Source organism: Giraffa tippelskirchi, chromosome 2 (assembly GCF_054371585.1).
Source record: "Giraffa tippelskirchi isolate mGirTip1 chromosome 2, T2T-mGirTip1v1.2.pri, whole genome shotgun sequence".
NCBI classification, from domain to species: Eukaryota; Metazoa; Chordata; class Mammalia; order Artiodactyla; family Giraffidae; genus Giraffa; species Giraffa tippelskirchi.
In genome coordinates this window covers 19,934,044-19,950,679 of record NC_137276.1, presented here as the reverse complement: position 1 = coordinate 19,950,679, position 16,636 = coordinate 19,934,044, and the positions used below count along the sequence as shown (strand labels likewise).

Sequence of the window (16,636 nt, the reverse complement as noted above, 5' to 3'; positions counted from 1 at the left end):
AAATAGAATCCACAGATTGTAGATACAGCCCTGACAGTGAGACTGTTTGGGTTTTTTAATTTCTGTGATAATGGTAATTCTTCACGTCAAAATGGCTGAAGTTCTACTGTTTAATGTCATCCTCTAACAGTGATTCATATCCCATAATAAGGCAAATAATTAACACATTAATTAGATCTTGTTGGCATTCTTTTAGGGTGTGATTTATGAGTTTAAGTAAGACTGACCACTTTTACAATGTCATTATGTCTAAATGTAAAGACTAGGTGTATACCAACTTTCATCAAGTGAGAAATTTTAATATTTTTTTATATATCCAGTCATATTGTCACTGAAGGGAAACATAATTATTTGGGTATCTTATGATAAAGCCATGTGCTGAGTACTTTCATATAACTTTGTGACTGAAATAAGTCAGGATTTATTTTTAATAAGAGAATTATAAAGAAGACTCTCTTCAGTCTGTCTATGGAAGAACGGGTGTGTGTGTGTATTTAAACATGTCCATTTTCAGATAGAGAAGTACGGATGAAATCCTTGATAGGCCTTGTTCAAACATTGGAAAGCATTAAGTTTTATTTAAAAGTAGTCTATGTGCTTTGGAAGTAGCATAGTCTTGATGCAAATGTGTAATTATCTGCATTTTTAATAACAAGAAAAACAATAAAAACCATTAAACAGCACTTAGATGTTCAAACTGGCAATAAAAACTGGGAAAGTGGTTTTCAAAGGGGGCTCATTATATTGCTGAAATCAGAGATGGCACAATCACTATATACTTTTCCATTTGAAGACTGTCTGAAAATGGACTAATTTTAATGGATACCTAAAGATGAAAGGAGAAGAAACTTAATAAATTTAAGCACGTATACTCAAGGCATAAGGCTGGAAGCTTTACATGTATTATTTCATTTATATCTTCACTGTAATCCTATTGGTTATTGGAGTGGTCTTATCAAATGGAGAAATAAGACTTGAGAAGTCATGTTTTTGGCCAAATGTGTCACCCTGAAATATTTTTTTCTGGGAATATAGTGAGAGATGTATTGATTAATTAATTCACTGAAGCTCACAAGGCTGGTAAGTAGAAGATCTGAGATGGCAACCCAGATGTGTTTGACTGCAGCAATGGTCAGCAACCCCAAAGCTTCACAGTATGACCTTAGAATGGAAAAGTTGGAGAGCCGCCTTACAGCACTCCAGAATGTTTTCTTCTGCTTCTCTATTTAAAATGGTTTTTCATCCTATAAGATTTGACTCACTTTCAACTGTCTTCTGCTTTTCCAGTTACTCCAGTATTTCTTCTTTTCTTTGAATTTAAATAAAGAAGTGACTTATAATACTTATATATTTATTTATTTATTAAAAATTTTTTTACTACAACCTATAAAACAAGACATCATCCTCTTACAAATGAATAAAACAAAGGTTCAGAGCGATAACTTGCTCAAAGTCATGAGCTACTAAAAGATGGGGCCAGGATTTAAAACTATTTTATAGCCTGAACCAGTGTTTCTCAAACATTAATGAGCATACAAATCACCTGGAAATCTTAAGATTCATATTATGATTCTGTATGGGTGAGGCCTAAGAGTCCACATTTCTAACAAGCTCTCTGGGGATACGGATGCTGCTCTTCCTTGAGCCAGACTTTGAATAGCAAGAGCCTATTCTGTATAATTTATTATTGATTATATAGAGTTGTGTATTATTTTCTTTTTCCTATCTGTGTGCTTTATTTCTCTAAATGGAATTTAGTCTTCTTAATGGTAGAGATCCTTTTGTAATACTAAGCACCTAGCACTATGGTTACATGGTGGGAGACTGAAGTAAGAGGGAATATGGGGTTATGTGCTATGTGAATACTTGTTTGATAGATGTATATTCCCTCAGAAATTTACAGTATGGAAAAGCAATGTATTATATAATATCAAAAAGTATTGTTATCTTCTGAATTTAATATTCCTAAAAGGAACATTTAAATTATTGAATAATACCTTGTTCTGTGTCAGGCATTATATTAATCTTAATAATAATTTAGAGATAGATACTTAACTAAGACTTGGATAGCACTGATTACATAGCAGGTGGTGGAGTCAGGACTCAGACCCAGGACTATCTGATACCAGTCCTCTGTAAGATCCTGTATGAGAGGTCTCAAACTGGCCACTCATGAAACACCTCTTACCCACAGATATGTTGTCTTTACCCTGTAGAGTATTTTAAATAAAGCCAAAGAATAAAAGGAGATTTAAGATAAGTAAATGAATTTCCTGTTTCTTCCTAAATTCTGAAAATCTGACTACATTGGCTGCACATCCCTGCAAGGTAACGATTAGCTAGAGCTGAGTAGTGAGTGACTTTCCTTCTGGATGAGGCATTACAGAACCAGCCCAACCAGTCTCTATCATTTGTTACCTGCAAGACTCTTCCAGGCATTTGTTTGGTACTGCTGCTCTGTGTTTTACAGATTAAGTCTTGTTATAGTTCTAATTCTTACCCTTATTTCATTTTTTGTTTTTAACAGAGTCTTTTATCAAGTCTTGTGAAACTGAATAGTTTGACCTTAGCTAGAAATTGCTTCCAGTTATATCCAGTAGGTGGTCCATCTCAATTTTCCACTATCTATTCCCTCAACATGGAACACAATCGAATCAACAAAATCCCATTTGGAATTTTCTCCAGAGCAAAAGTATTAAGTAAGCTGAATATGAAGGTAAGCCTCTGTTTGTATTAGGGGAAAATCACTACTTTAACTAGTACTTTTAGTGTATTTATGATTTATCAGAATGGGCAATTGTTTCTTCCTGATGCTGTGCTCATTTTTTAATTGGATTGTTTAGGTTTTTCTTTTTTACTGTTGAGTTGCAAGAGTTCTTTATTTTGGATGTTAATGCTTTATCAGTTACATTATTTGCAAATATTTTATCCCAATGGGTGATTTTTAGTTTCTTGCTGCTTGTCTATATTCTCTACAATGAATAAATCACATTTGTAGTAAGGAAAATAAATTTTATTGCAGAAGGAAGAAATGAAAAATGATTTGTCAACTGATTCAATTTGTAGTGAACAAACTTTTTTTTCTTGACTTCCTACTTTTGCATTTCAGTCCCCTATAATGAAAAGGACATCTTTTTTGGGGTGTTAGTTCTAAAAAGTCTTGTTGGTCTTCATAAAACTGTTCAACTTCAGCTTCTTCAGCGTTACTGGTCGGGGCAAAGACTTGGAATGCAAAAGTAGGAAGTCAAGAAACACCTGGCGTAACAGGCAAATTTGGCCTTGAAGTACAGAATGAAGCAGGGCAAAGGATAATAGAGTTTTGCCAAGAGAACGCACTGGTCATAGCAAACACCCTCTTCCAACAACATAAGAGAAGTCTCTACACATGGACCTCACCAGATGGTCAACAGTGAAATCAGATTGATTATATTCTTTGCAGCCAAAAATGGAGAAGCTCTATACAGTCAGCAAAAACAAGACCGGGAGCAGACTGTGGCTCAGATCATGAACTCCTTATTGCCAAATTCAGACTTAAATTGAGGAAAGTGGGAAAAACCACTAGACCATTCAGGTATGACCTAAATCAAATCCCTTATGATTATACAGTGGAAGTGAGAAATAGATTTAAGGGACTAGATCTGATAGACAGAGTGCCTGATGAACTATGGGTGGAGGTTCGTGACATTGTACAGGAGACAGGGATCAAGACCATCCCCAAGAAAAAGAATTGCAAAAAAGCAAAATGGCTGTCTGAGGAGGCCTTACAAATAGCTGTGAAAAGAAGAGAAGCGAACAGCAAAGGAGAAAAGGAAAGATATACCCACTTGAATGCAGAGTTCCAGAGAAGAGCAAGGAGTGATAAGAAAGCTTTCCTCAGTGGTCAGTACGGAGAAATAGAGGAAAACAACAGAATGGGAAAGACTAGAGATCTCTTCAAGAAAATTAGAGATACCAAGGGAACATTTCATGCAAAGATGGGCTCAATAAAGGACAGAAATGGTAGGGACCTAACAGAAGCAGAAGATATTAAGAAGAGGTGGCAAGAAGACACAGAAGAACTGTACAAAAAAGATCTTCACGACCCAGATAATCACGATGGTGTGATCACTCACCTAGAGCCAGACATCCTGGAATGTGAAGTCAAGTGGGCCGTAGGAAGCATCACTACAAACAAAGCTGGTGGAGGTGATGGAATTCCAGCTGAGCTATTTCAAGTCCTAAAAGATGATGCTGTGAAAGTGCTGCACTCAAAATGCCAGCAAATTTGGAAAACTCAGCAGTGACCACAGGACTGGAAAGGTCAGTTTTCATTCCAATCCCAAAGAAAGGCAGTGCCAAAGAATGTTCAAACACTGCACAGTTTCATGCATCTCACACACTAATAAAGTAATGCTCAAAATTCTCCAAGCCAGGTTTCAACAGTAAGTGAACCGTGCACTTCCAGATGTTCAAGCTGGTTTTAGAAAAGGCAGAAGAACCAGAGATCAAATTGCCAACATCTGTTGGATCATCGAAAAAGCAAGAGAATACCAGAAAAACATCTACTTCTGCTTGATTGATCACACTAAAGCCTTTGACGTAAGCCTTTGTGTGGATCACAACAAAGTGTGGAAAATTCTTCTAGATGTGGGAATACTAGACCACCTAACCTGCCTTCTGAGAAATTTGTATGCAGGTCAAGAAGCAACAGTTAGAACTGGACATGGAACAACAGACTGGATACAAACTGGTAAAGGAGTATGTCATGGCTGTAAATTGTCAACCTGCTTATTCAACTTATATGCAGAGTACATCATGCGAAATGCCAGGCTGGATGAAGCACAAGCTGGAATCAAGATTGCCAGGAAAAATATCAATAACCTCAGATACGCAGATGACACCATCCTTATGGCAGAAAGTGAAGAAGAACTAAAGAGCCTCTTGATGAAAGTGAAAGAGGAGAGGGAAAAAGCTACCTTAAAACTCAACATTCAAAAAATGAACATCATGGCATCTGTTTGCATTACTTCGTGGCAAATAGATGGGGAAACAATGGAAATAGTGAGAAACGTTATTATTTTGGGCTCCAAAATTACCCCAGGTGGTGACTGCAGCCATGAAATTAGGAGATGCTTGCTCCTTGGAAGAAAAGCTATAACCATCCTAGACAGCATATTAAAAGGCAGAAACATTACTTTGCCGACAAAGGTCTGTTAGGTCAAATCTATGGTTTTTCCAGTATGTATGTGAAAGTTGGACATCACGTGTATGAATGTGAGAGTTGGACTATAAAGAAAGCTGAGTGCCGAAGAATTGATGCTTTTGAGCTGTGGTGTCGGAGAAGACTTGGAGAGTCCCTTGAACTGCAAGGAGATCCAACCAGTCCATCCTAAAGGAAATCAGTGCTGAATATTCATTGGAAGGATTGATGCTGAAGTTGAAACTCCAATACTTCAGCCACCTGATGTGAAGAACTGACTCCTTGGAAAAGACCCTGATGCTGGGAACGATTGAAGGCAAGAGGAGAAGGATACGACAGATAACGAAATGGTTGGATGGCATCACCTGCTCAATGGACATTATTTTGAGCAAGCTCCGGGGTTGGTGATGGACAGGGAAGCCTGACGTCCTGTAGTCCATGGCGTCACAGAGTTGGACACAACTTAGCAACTGAACTGAACTGTATGGAAAACTTTGGAGGCTGAGTGTTTTTATTCCTTTTTTTTTCTTTCTGTATTTAGATATTAAACAAAGGGAATGTCTTTTTCTGTGTAAGAATTCTCTTTCTATATGGAGTTACATATGGAGCTTTGTTTTTGTGGTTTTCCCTTGAATGCTTCGTTTTGTCTCTGTCAGGACAATCAGTTGACGTCACTTCCCTTGGATTTTGGAACTTGGACCAGTATGGTAGAATTGAATTTAGCTACTAATCAGCTCACAAAGATCCCTGAGGATGTGTCTGGTCTTGTTTCTCTTGAGGTGAGTATAAAAGAGCATTTAGAACTCATTAGACTTTTCCACAGTTACCTCACTCATGAAGTTTCCAATTAAACAGTTTCATAATTGAAGATCATAATTAGAAATGTTAGTGCTCTCAAGGCTTTCCTAGCAGTCCAGTGGTTCAAACTCCTCGCTCCCAGTGCAGAGGGTGTGGATTCGATCCCTGGTTGGAGAACTAAGGTCCTGTATGCCACGTGAAGTGTCATAAATAAATAGTCCAGATTCGATCAGTTAAAAAGAAATGTAGTTGCTCTCTTAAACATGCAGCTGTATTAGGATGATGAGATGTTGACTTAATCTAGGCTCAATGCTTTTGAATTACTCTTGCCCACTAAAAGTTGGTCTGTTTGAATACTATATAGTACCTTTGAAAGAAAGGGTCTCTAAAGTGCAGCATCTTTTAGAATGTATTTTTTTCCTTAACTCTGTTTCTAAGAATGCTATACCATTGTCCTCTAAAATAATTCTGGGTTCCTCATATTGGCATTCAGCACCCTTCGTATAATTCTGACCTACTTTTCCATTCTAATTACCCACCTCCTCTTTTATTTACTAACTGAATTGCTTAGTTTCTTTGTTGGCAATGTGTGCATATTTCTAGCTCTGTACCTTTATTGTTCCCAATATCTAGAATGCTCTTTTCTCATCCACTTAAATTTTTCTTTTAAAATTATTTCTCACAATTAAAGATCTGTGCAGTCCATGGAATCGCAAAGATTCAGACACAATTTAGCAACTGAACAACAACAAAGATCCATCTTCCTGTTACTTCCTCAGTCAAAGATTTCTCCTGCCTCTGAATCCCTAGCATTTTCACTCTTTTGATGAAAAAACTTACTAATAGTAAATAAATATTTTTAAAATTGTCTTCATCTGTTTTTTAAATTCTATTTTCTATTCTTTTATTATTATATTTAATAAGGTGAAAAAGTATGATGTAATGGCTAATAGCAGGAACTTTGAAGGCAAATAGATCTGGGTATAATTCCACTTCTAACTCTATTTATGGATTTAATGTACCCAAGCTTCAGTTTCCTCAGCTGTGAAATGGGGATAGTAATATATTCCTCATAGAATTGTGCTAGTGCTAATGAAGTTGCTCAGTTGTATCTGACTCTTTGTGACCCCATGGACTGTAGCCTGGCAGGTTCCTCCATCCATGGGATTTTCCAGGCAAGAATATTGGAGTGGGTTGCCATTTCCTTCTCCACATAGAATTGTAATTAGGACTAAATGCAATAATGCACATTTTTCATGTAGTGTGTGGTGTTAGTGGTAAAGAATCCACCTGCCAGTGCAAGAGACATAGGAGACACAGGTTTGATCCCTGGATTGGGAAGATCCTCTGGAGGAGGGCATGGCAACCCATTCCAGTATTCTTGCCTGGAGACTCCCATGGACAAAGGAGCTTGGGGGGTTGCAGTCCAGTGGGTCACAAAGAGTCGGATACAACTGAAGCAACTTAGCATGCAGGCATGCATGCAAATAGTAGTAAACTCAGTGATAGCTACTATTGTGATTTTCTTGGTCTTATTGAATATGTTTACTTCATTGTGTGTAGTATAACTGGAAGAAATAAGTGGGCATAAAAATTTATCTAGAACCTTACATAGATCTTTCCATTTAGTGCTCTTCTTGCTATCCCCATACTCAGTATTGTTTCCCTACCTAACCCCCCTCCACTGTAACTTCTCTGAGAGTGAAGACTTGTATCTTCTTCAACCTTTTTTCCCCTCCTTATTCAAGATACTGCAGGATGCCCTGCAATGTAATAAATTTACTACAAATAATAACTAGTGGATTGATATAGGCAGTTTAGAAGTCAATTGTTATCTACCTTAAATGATGGCTTGCTTGTAAGGAGCTTTGAATAAATAATTGGTTTCCTATTAGATATTTGTAACTATTCAGTCTCAAAATACCATTAACTGTATGAATCTTAGTGCAAGTAGTTAATAATTTTCATATTTTTGTAGTTTAGCTTAAATTCTTTCCTTTTGCTTTCATTAGTTTTGACTTAATCAAACTATTTTGTTTCCAATAACTATGGTAATTTTTTTTAGAATAGTAAGTTTAATGTCTTGTTATATAATTAGACATTACCCTTAATATTCACTGTTTAGAAAATTAACATTGCTTAACTTTAAGGCACATGATGATAATATATCTCTGTTTTGTGAGTTGTCAAACATTATCAACAATTTCTCTTTAGGTTCTGATATTATCAAACAATCTTCTAAAGAAGCTTCCCCATGGCCTTGGAAACCTTAGGAAGTTAAGAGAATTGGATCTAGAGGAGAACAAATTGGAATCCTTGCCAAATGAAATTGCTTATCTTAAAGATTTGCAGGTAAAACATTCTGATGACTTTATAGGTATATAATTAAAGTTTTGGGGATGCATTCCAAATTGTACATTTTTTTATTCTTGGACCAAATAGATTTTCCTATTAGAGCTGAATTTTATGTTCATGTAACTTAGCTGCTTTTGTCTTCCTAACAAATGATAGTGTTTGAAAGAAAAACTTACTTAGTGATTTTTATATAATATGTAGCTCAGACGGTAAAGAATCTGCCTGCTATGCAGGAGACCCAGGTTCAATATCTGGGCTGGGAAGATCCTCTGGAGAAGGGAATACAACCCACTCCAGTATTCTTGCCTGGAGAATCCCATGGACAGAGAATCCTGGAGGGCTACAGTCTGTGGGGTTGCAGAGAGTCAGACACGACTGAGTGACTAACACTAGACTACTACTATATCATATTATTCAATCTAATTTCCCTGTAAATTTATCTTGCTGGTTTAGTAGATGTAGTTTTTAAAAAATTACATCAGTTATAGGAAACATACATGTAACCATCTTTTATTTTGTTAATCTTTTAGAAATTAGTCTTGACAAACAACCAACTGACCACTCTTCCCAGAGGCATTGGTCACCTTACCAATCTTACACATCTAGGCCTTGGAGAGAACCTACTTACTCATCTTCCTGAGGAAATTGGTATGAACCCTTTGGATATTTGACTCAGTACTAATAACATGCTTTTATTAGTTACTAGAACATGTGTTCAAGCAGTGTTTCAGAGAAATATAGCAAATCTACTGTTTTTGTCAACTTACTCAAATTACATCAAGCTAAAGATTTTTTTTATAGAGCACTAGTAGTAGTTGGTTAGTTTTTATTAGGTTTCCTCTGGGGAATTGAGTTTAATATAATATTTGAGAATGTTTTAGCATACTTGTATTTCAGTAGATTTAACATTAATTTGGAGGAGTTGTTTTTCTTCCAGATTTAAAAATTAGACAAGGTTGAATTAAATTAGTTATTGTCATATGCCAAAAGAACTTTCCCTTGTGAGGTTTTAGGATTGATATTAATATTTGATTAATGTTAATATTTGAAAGTTACTTTAGAATTTTCCAAGTGTTTTCATATCCATTATTTCATACTGTCAATATGAACACCGTGAATTTTACACAGTGCAAGTTGCTTCATGTTACAGAGTTCTAATCAATTACGGTCACACAATACTAAAATTAGTAATACCATTTGGTATCCTCTCATCTATACCACTCTGTTTCAGAGACACTATAGATTAGTGGTTAAGAATGGTTTGGGAGTAAAATAGACAATTCAAAATCTGGCTTTACTGCTTCTGGTTTTGTGGCATTGAATAAGGTACAGAACCTCCCTAAGCTTCAAGTTCCTATCTATAAAATATGGATTCTAGTAACTTTCCATAAGGTTGCTCTGAATAATACATAAAATCTTAAATGTAAACAAATCCAATATCTAGTAGCTTTTTAAATTATTTTTATTACATACCACTATCAAATACTACATATTTTGAAATTTAAAAATTGGAAACACATAAAGCAACTTTACATACTTATTTCTAGTGTGTTTATCCAGCTGGCCATATGCAATTGCTTGAGACTAATTGCCTAGAAAGTATGACTATCCTAAGATCGTCTAAGGAAAAATTTTAAAAGATTACATAAATTAACTTTTGTCTTACTGGCAAATATATAATAACTCTTGGCAAAAGATTTACACAAAGTAACAAAACCTTTCATTTGAGAAATTTATTACTAAGAGAGATTATCACATTTTCTTCAACACGAAAGTAATTATAGGCACTTACTATGTAAGTTGATTATATAATTTTTGGAATTAAAAAAAATACACATGAATGCCAAGCTATCCTGAACAGAGTCTCTAGAGATATAGTATATATTGTTTCAAAGAAACTGAGCTTGAAAACCAAACATAAAGGAAGAGATTTTTATTGGTATAGCACGTGACCTGGACATCACTTTTTAAAAATCTCCCTTGTTTATTTGAGTAAGCAGGAAAGTTTGAGATCCATGGTTGTAGAGAGTTTTAAAACTAAGAGAAGAGAGTAAAAGGCACTGTGTGTTCAGTATGCATGATACCCAGGATAAGGATCATGCTCCGTTGAGCTTTTTAAATAATAACTAATTTTTTAAATTATTTTTTATAACAGGTACACTGGAGAATCTAGAAGAACTGTATTTGAATGACAACCCCAACCTGCATAGCCTTCCTTTTGAGCTGGCTCTTTGCAGCAAGCTTTCAATCATGAGTATTGAGAACTGTCCACTCAGCCATCTTCCACCTCAGATTGTTGCTGGGGGTCCTTCTTTCATCATTCAGTTCCTAAAGATGCAGGGTCCATATCGTGCCATGGTCTGATACAAATCTGCTGGTCCCACACACTGTTCAAAAATAGACTGCCATTAATGTTTCATATCTATATCTGTATCTATTTATGTAGATATTGATATATTTGGCAGATTTATAAAGACTATGTTTATGTGTTTCTGCTAATAGAGGAATCATAGCCATTTAGATTTTTTTAAATTCTGTACAAAAAGCTTATATAAGTTTTCTTTGCTGAACTTGATGGATGTTTTTCTCTTGTGTAATATGATATGCCAGTTTGCTTAAAACATTTGCCAACAAATTATGAAATTATTAAATTTAAGGGCCAGAGGTAGTATAGTTAGATATACTTTTTCTTAGCAAAAATTCTGGCAAGCAATTTTGTTGCAACTTTTCATATATATTTTCCCCTTACCAATTGTCAGATCTTTATAGTATTATAGGCCCTGAAGGTAGAATTTTTCTTTTAACTTATTTTGAAATTTGAGATTTGAATTTTATATATTGTTTACAGTCAGAGTAAATCACTGGATTTTTTTTTTTTTCTGGTTTTGATTTGCTCTGTTTTGATTGGCAAAATCTCATTTATATCCTCTGCTAAAGAATTTGCATCAGCTGATTTAGATATTAAAAGATACCTGCTTGTTGAAACAACAGGCAAAGTGAAAAGATTCAGTCAAAAATTTTTGAATTCCTTTAATTGTGTTTCTCTGATCAATTGTGAAGCAAAATATCTGAAGTAAGTCTTTGGGTTGGGGGAGGGTATTGATACCTTTTCTAGTTAAATTTCTTTTCTGAAGTTTGGGGGAACAGAAACTTGTAGTGCAAAGGAGTTTTCATTCCTGAAAGTTGCAGATCCACAGAAACTAACAGAATAATTTGGCAAAAAAAGAAAAACATACACATAAACACACATAAACACATTCTATATATGTATATACAATGCTATATAGATATGTATTTATTATATCATAAACTACGATAGGTAACTTTAAGGTTTTCTCCCTAGCCTTGTACAATGAAATGAATGTTTTTCTTTGAACACTGCAATATATGTATGTTTCAAGGTTATTTAACAGTGTACTATGGTTTTATATCTTGACTTGCCTTGTACATCTTTCAGTTCTGGAATATCTGCGTCTAAGCACAATATCTTCACACTGTGCTATATTGCTGCTGAATTAAATGCACTTTTCCCCACAAATGGGGCACTGGCTTCAAACAATTCAGTTCAGTACCATTGATTTCAATCTCATCTTTCCTTTTTTAGTAGTTGTTAATACAGAAAAGAGCACATTGCATAAAAGTCATTGATAGTCCAGTGGAAGTTCTGTGAGATATGCATGTGCTATTTGGTATATTTTCTTTTGCTTTACTGCTTTTAAGGCTAGCAGTATTGTAAATGTGTGCCCCTTATTACAGTACTCTTACTTTTGATAGTGTTGGTCTAAGTCAATTTACTTACTGAAGAGACTCACAGAGCAAGTGCATTCTAGATATATCATCCTAAAAAACACTTCCCATATAATGAATAACTATTATGTACAATTACATGTTGCTGCTTGGTTTTCTTTTTTTTTCTATTTAGATGGGCATTGTAATTTAAATAAAACCATTTTTGAAGTGAGGTTATAACATTAAGATGGAAATTTGGAATGTTGTTTTGCTTTTCCTGGCACTCAAAATCAGGACTAAGTTTGAAGTTGAACCTATAGTCGTAATTGGCAATTTTTTAAGGAGCAACTAAGAAATGGAAGGCAGGTAAAGATATAAAACCGTAGAATGCTTAAATGTGCTGTAAAACTATTGTAGATGTCACTGGATTTTACCAGGTAATATCCTTTCTTCTTTTTTTTTTCCATCTACTGTGGCTTTTCAGTTAAAATTGTGTTTATAAAAGGAATTTGTTTATTACAGCTCTACCTGAAGCTTTTGTGTATGTGTGGTTTTTAAAAATCTCATATCAAGATGTGTTTATATCTTAAGATAATGGAACTTAAACTTTAAAGGCAGTAACCTAATGTCTTTTTTTTTTTAATGGGTATTGTTTCTTAAAAATGAAAATAGATACAGTTTTTGAAATACTTTTGTTCCCCTACATTCATTTATGTTAGTTTATAACAGAAATGCAAGGTGATTACAACCCTACATGTAGAAGTTATAGACAAACCATCTATAGCTGAGGAATTACAATTTTTTTAAGGTGCATAAAATATGTCACATGTATGGCTGCCACCTTGGAGAGCTTGTAGATTTCATTACTTCTAATATGAAGCTAAAATGGACTATTAATTTTCCAATTATCCTTGTGCAGTCAGGATATTTAATATTTAAATAGTTTGAATATAATAAGGGATATTACTGAATGACTACATATGAGCTGATAATTTCCTAAACTGCAGTGGGACTAATTGCCATGTCCAACAATGGTCCTTTCTTTTAAAGAAATTAGGTTTGATCTCTCTGTGAGGCTCAGTAAATAAAAAAAGAATGTCATAGAATGTTACATTTTAAAAATATTGCTCTAAACTTTGCTTTTTGTTAATATATATAGTAGCAAATTGACAATGACAATGTCAAAAAATCCTTTGTGGTAGTTTAGTACTTTTAAAATCCCAAATGATTATTTCATACAGTAAGAAGGGAGAGATGCTAAGTAATTTATGGATTTGATGGATACAAATGAAAACAATAGATGATAGAAATTCTTGCAGGAGGAAAAACACATAAAATATTTATTTGTACTTGTACTGAAAGGTGGATGATGCAATTGGATGCAATTGGAATGAGCTCTATAAATATATTTGCATATTTCTAATTTATCTCATTGTAAAGCCTGAATTTAAACCTTTTAATTTTGTATTGAGGTATAGCCAGTTAACAATGTTGTGACAGTTTCAGATGAATGAATCATTTAAAATAGATAAACTGTTATACATCATAACTTATCTAGTCTTTCTCTGATAACTTTTGTGTTAACTTTTGCTTTTCACCTCAGTTATTGCTAAGCCATTCATACATATTGAGTTCAGGTTTCAGCTTGCAGAATTTGTCATTTTGCATGAGTAAGAAGGGGTCATGGTTAAAGGGTATGAAGTGGGACACTTTGAAATGGAAAGGGGTCACTATCAATAACCATGCATAAGAAATGTCTCTGGAAAACTAGGGTATATGGTTATTCTCACATGATTAAAAATTAGATGAAAGCAAATGACATACCCATTAAAGCAGAAGAATACATTCCTACAGTTTTCAAATTTAACTAAATAACTTGTGAAGAAAGATTTCCTTTTGCTTATACCCAAAGATGGTATAAATGATATACCACATCCAATCCATGTATTATCACTGAGTTGTGTCCAACTCCTTGCGACCCTTTGGATGTAGCCCAAAGGCTCTCTGCCCATGAGGTTTTCCAGGCAAGAATACTGGAGTGGGTTGCCATTTTCTCCTCCAGAGAATCTTCACAACCCAGGGATTTGAGCCCACATCTCCTGTGTCTCCTGCATTGACAGGCGAGTTCTTTACCTGCTGAGCCATCAGGGAAGATATACTACATATCTTTAGCTAAAACTTTTGCCTTATTCTTTTGGCTAGTTTAGCCTTTAAGAGCCAATTTGGGTAACTGGAATACACTTGACAATCTTTGGTTAATTAAATATCTGAGAATTTAAATATGTAAGAGTTGTGATACTGATTTGATATCTAAGAGAGTATCTTGAATGCTGTTATATTAAAGTATTAATATTATGAGAATTTTATAAAACAGATATCAGTACTTGTTATTGAACAGAATGCCTTCTTAAACCTGCCAACAGTAATTCTAAGGAAACATTTGTGAGTTTAATTTTAACTTTGAAATATAAGTTAAAATATAAAAAAGGTTTAAACTGTAGTTGGGCCTTAGTACCTTTTAAAACTTTTTCTTTACACACTTGGTATTATCCTGTTGATAGCATACATTCTAAATATAAACTGTTTGGAGTATAAATACCTGTTTGTGGTCAAGACTTCAACTGGCTAGTAGTTTCTAGTGTTTCAGACTGGGGGCTTTTTAAAGTCTGGTAGGAGGAATAGTGTCCACTATTGAAAGTAGTATGAATTTTGCATGTTGTGCAGCATACAACACCGCTGCATGTTAGGGGAAATTTAGTCACGTCATAGATTGTATATTTATTATGACAGTTTTTCAGCAGATGGCAGTAAAGTGTCTTGTTCTAACAATCATGATACTATGTCAAATTTCTGACAGATGGAAGTAAAGAGTCTTGAGGAAGGGGCATTCCGCCCCCCGTCCCCCCATTTGTACAAGGCTCTAGGTGGGAGAGTGGAGAGATTTGATCTCTTCATGCAGATTATTAGAGCTCCATCCTAACAATCCTAACAAATGATGCTTTAATGACAATAAAATCAGTTTGTTATAGGTACTACTAAAAAGGATCTTACTCTAAAAATTAATTAATCAGCATCTGTAGGTGCTTCATCAGTTACCATTATTATTTAGATTCCATGTATTATTTACCTTTTTTCATTCTGGCATTATATATATGGTGAATTTAACCTTCCATTAGTCTAATCAGGCTTAATATACAAATAACATTTGCACTAGTCATCTATATCATTTTCATAATTTTGTAGGAATTATTTTTCAATAAGTCTAACTAGCTAGCTAGCACATAAAACCTCATTCCAGTACCAAAGGGAATGTTTTATATATGGCTTAAAACATTTATTTTAGTATTTGTCTTTATAGTTTTCCTCATGCTGCTACTGCAGCTAAGTTGCTTCAGTCGTGTCCGACTCTGTGCGACCCCATAGATGGCAGCCCACCAGGCTCCGCCGTCCCTGGGATTCTCCAGGCAAGAATACTGGAGTGGGTTGCCATTTCCTTCTCCAGTGCATGGAAGGGTAAAGTGAAAGTGAAGTCGCTCAGTCGTGTCCAACTCTTAGCGACATCATGGACTGTAGCCTACTAGGCTCCTCTGTCCATGGAATTTTCCAGGCAAGAGTACTGGAGTGGGGTGCCATTGCCTTCTCATCTCACCTCAAAACTCATTTTTAACAGAGTTCAGAAAAAGTTATCTTGTAATTAAGTAAGAATGAAACAAAGTATTTTATATGATGATGGTCTCTTGATTCTATTTTAATCTGTACATCAGAACTTGTTTTTAATTAGATACATGATAATTTGCATAGTACATAGTTTACAAGGAATAGACAGAACACCACAAAATGATACCTGAAAACAATATTAAACCATTTTGACTTTTCTCTTAGTAAAGGTCAGGCATTCACTGATATTTAACATGGCTTGTACTGTGATAAATGCATAGCTATTCTGACTTATGATTCTAGGCTAAAAGGTATAAACAGTCTTCAGAAAATGTACTTTCAACCTGAATTATATTGTTAATTATTTTGACTACATAAAAATTCTGACTTTTTTAAAAAGTTAGTCATTATGTAGTAAGGTATTCAATATAAATAATGTACTTTTAAATGTTTTGCCATTGAATCTTTTAAGTTCCAATCCTATGTTTAACTGAAGTTGGACATGAAATCAGCCTTTGCAATGTCATTGAACTACAAAAATGTGCAACTAAGAGAAATGACTCTTCACTACCATTGAATCTTCTGGAAAACTTTAGTAAAGCATATGGCATGCATAAGTTATACAAAAATAGCTGCACAAAAATGCAACAAATTATTTTGTATGGTAATAGTGACCTTCAGTATAGTTATTTAATTGTTCATATTTACTATTTATAAAATCCCAAACTACAGGATTTGGGGAATTTTTTAAAAAACAAAACAATTAGAGTATATAATGAATATATCTTGTAAAGACTGGCTTGTGGTGAAGACATTGACCAACTGGGGGTAATTCCCCCATTCCCTGAGCCTTTGTGAAGAAAATGCTTTTTGTTCTGTTTTTGCAACCTTTCATAAAAAAACTGTGCTGTTCAAGAT

General features: G+C 34.7%; 1 protein-coding gene across 17 annotated transcripts in view; it reads left to right on the top strand.

Moving 5' to 3' along the window:
• The window catches only part of SHOC2 (SHOC2 leucine rich repeat scaffold protein), an 85,424-nt gene extending 72,830 nt beyond the window's left edge, over positions 1-12,594 (top strand). For 15 of the 17 annotated variants that reach the window (XM_081540314.1, XM_081540409.1, XM_081540284.1 and 12 more), the window contains 5 exons: positions 2,528-2,716; positions 5,836-5,958; positions 8,192-8,329; positions 8,863-8,980; positions 10,488-12,594. In XM_081540314.1, the coding sequence (XP_081396440.1) occupies positions 2,528-2,716; positions 5,836-5,958; positions 8,192-8,329; positions 8,863-8,980; positions 10,488-10,696 (777 nt within the window). In that variant the 3' untranslated portion in view covers positions 10,697-12,594. Of the gene's footprint in view, positions 1-2,527; positions 2,717-5,835; positions 5,959-8,191; positions 8,368-8,794; positions 8,981-10,487 lie in introns of all 17 variants that reach the window. The other 2 variants (XR_014068565.1, XR_014068564.1) reach the window with 2 other exon arrangements.
• Positions 12,595-16,636: the final 4,042 nt, after the last annotated feature.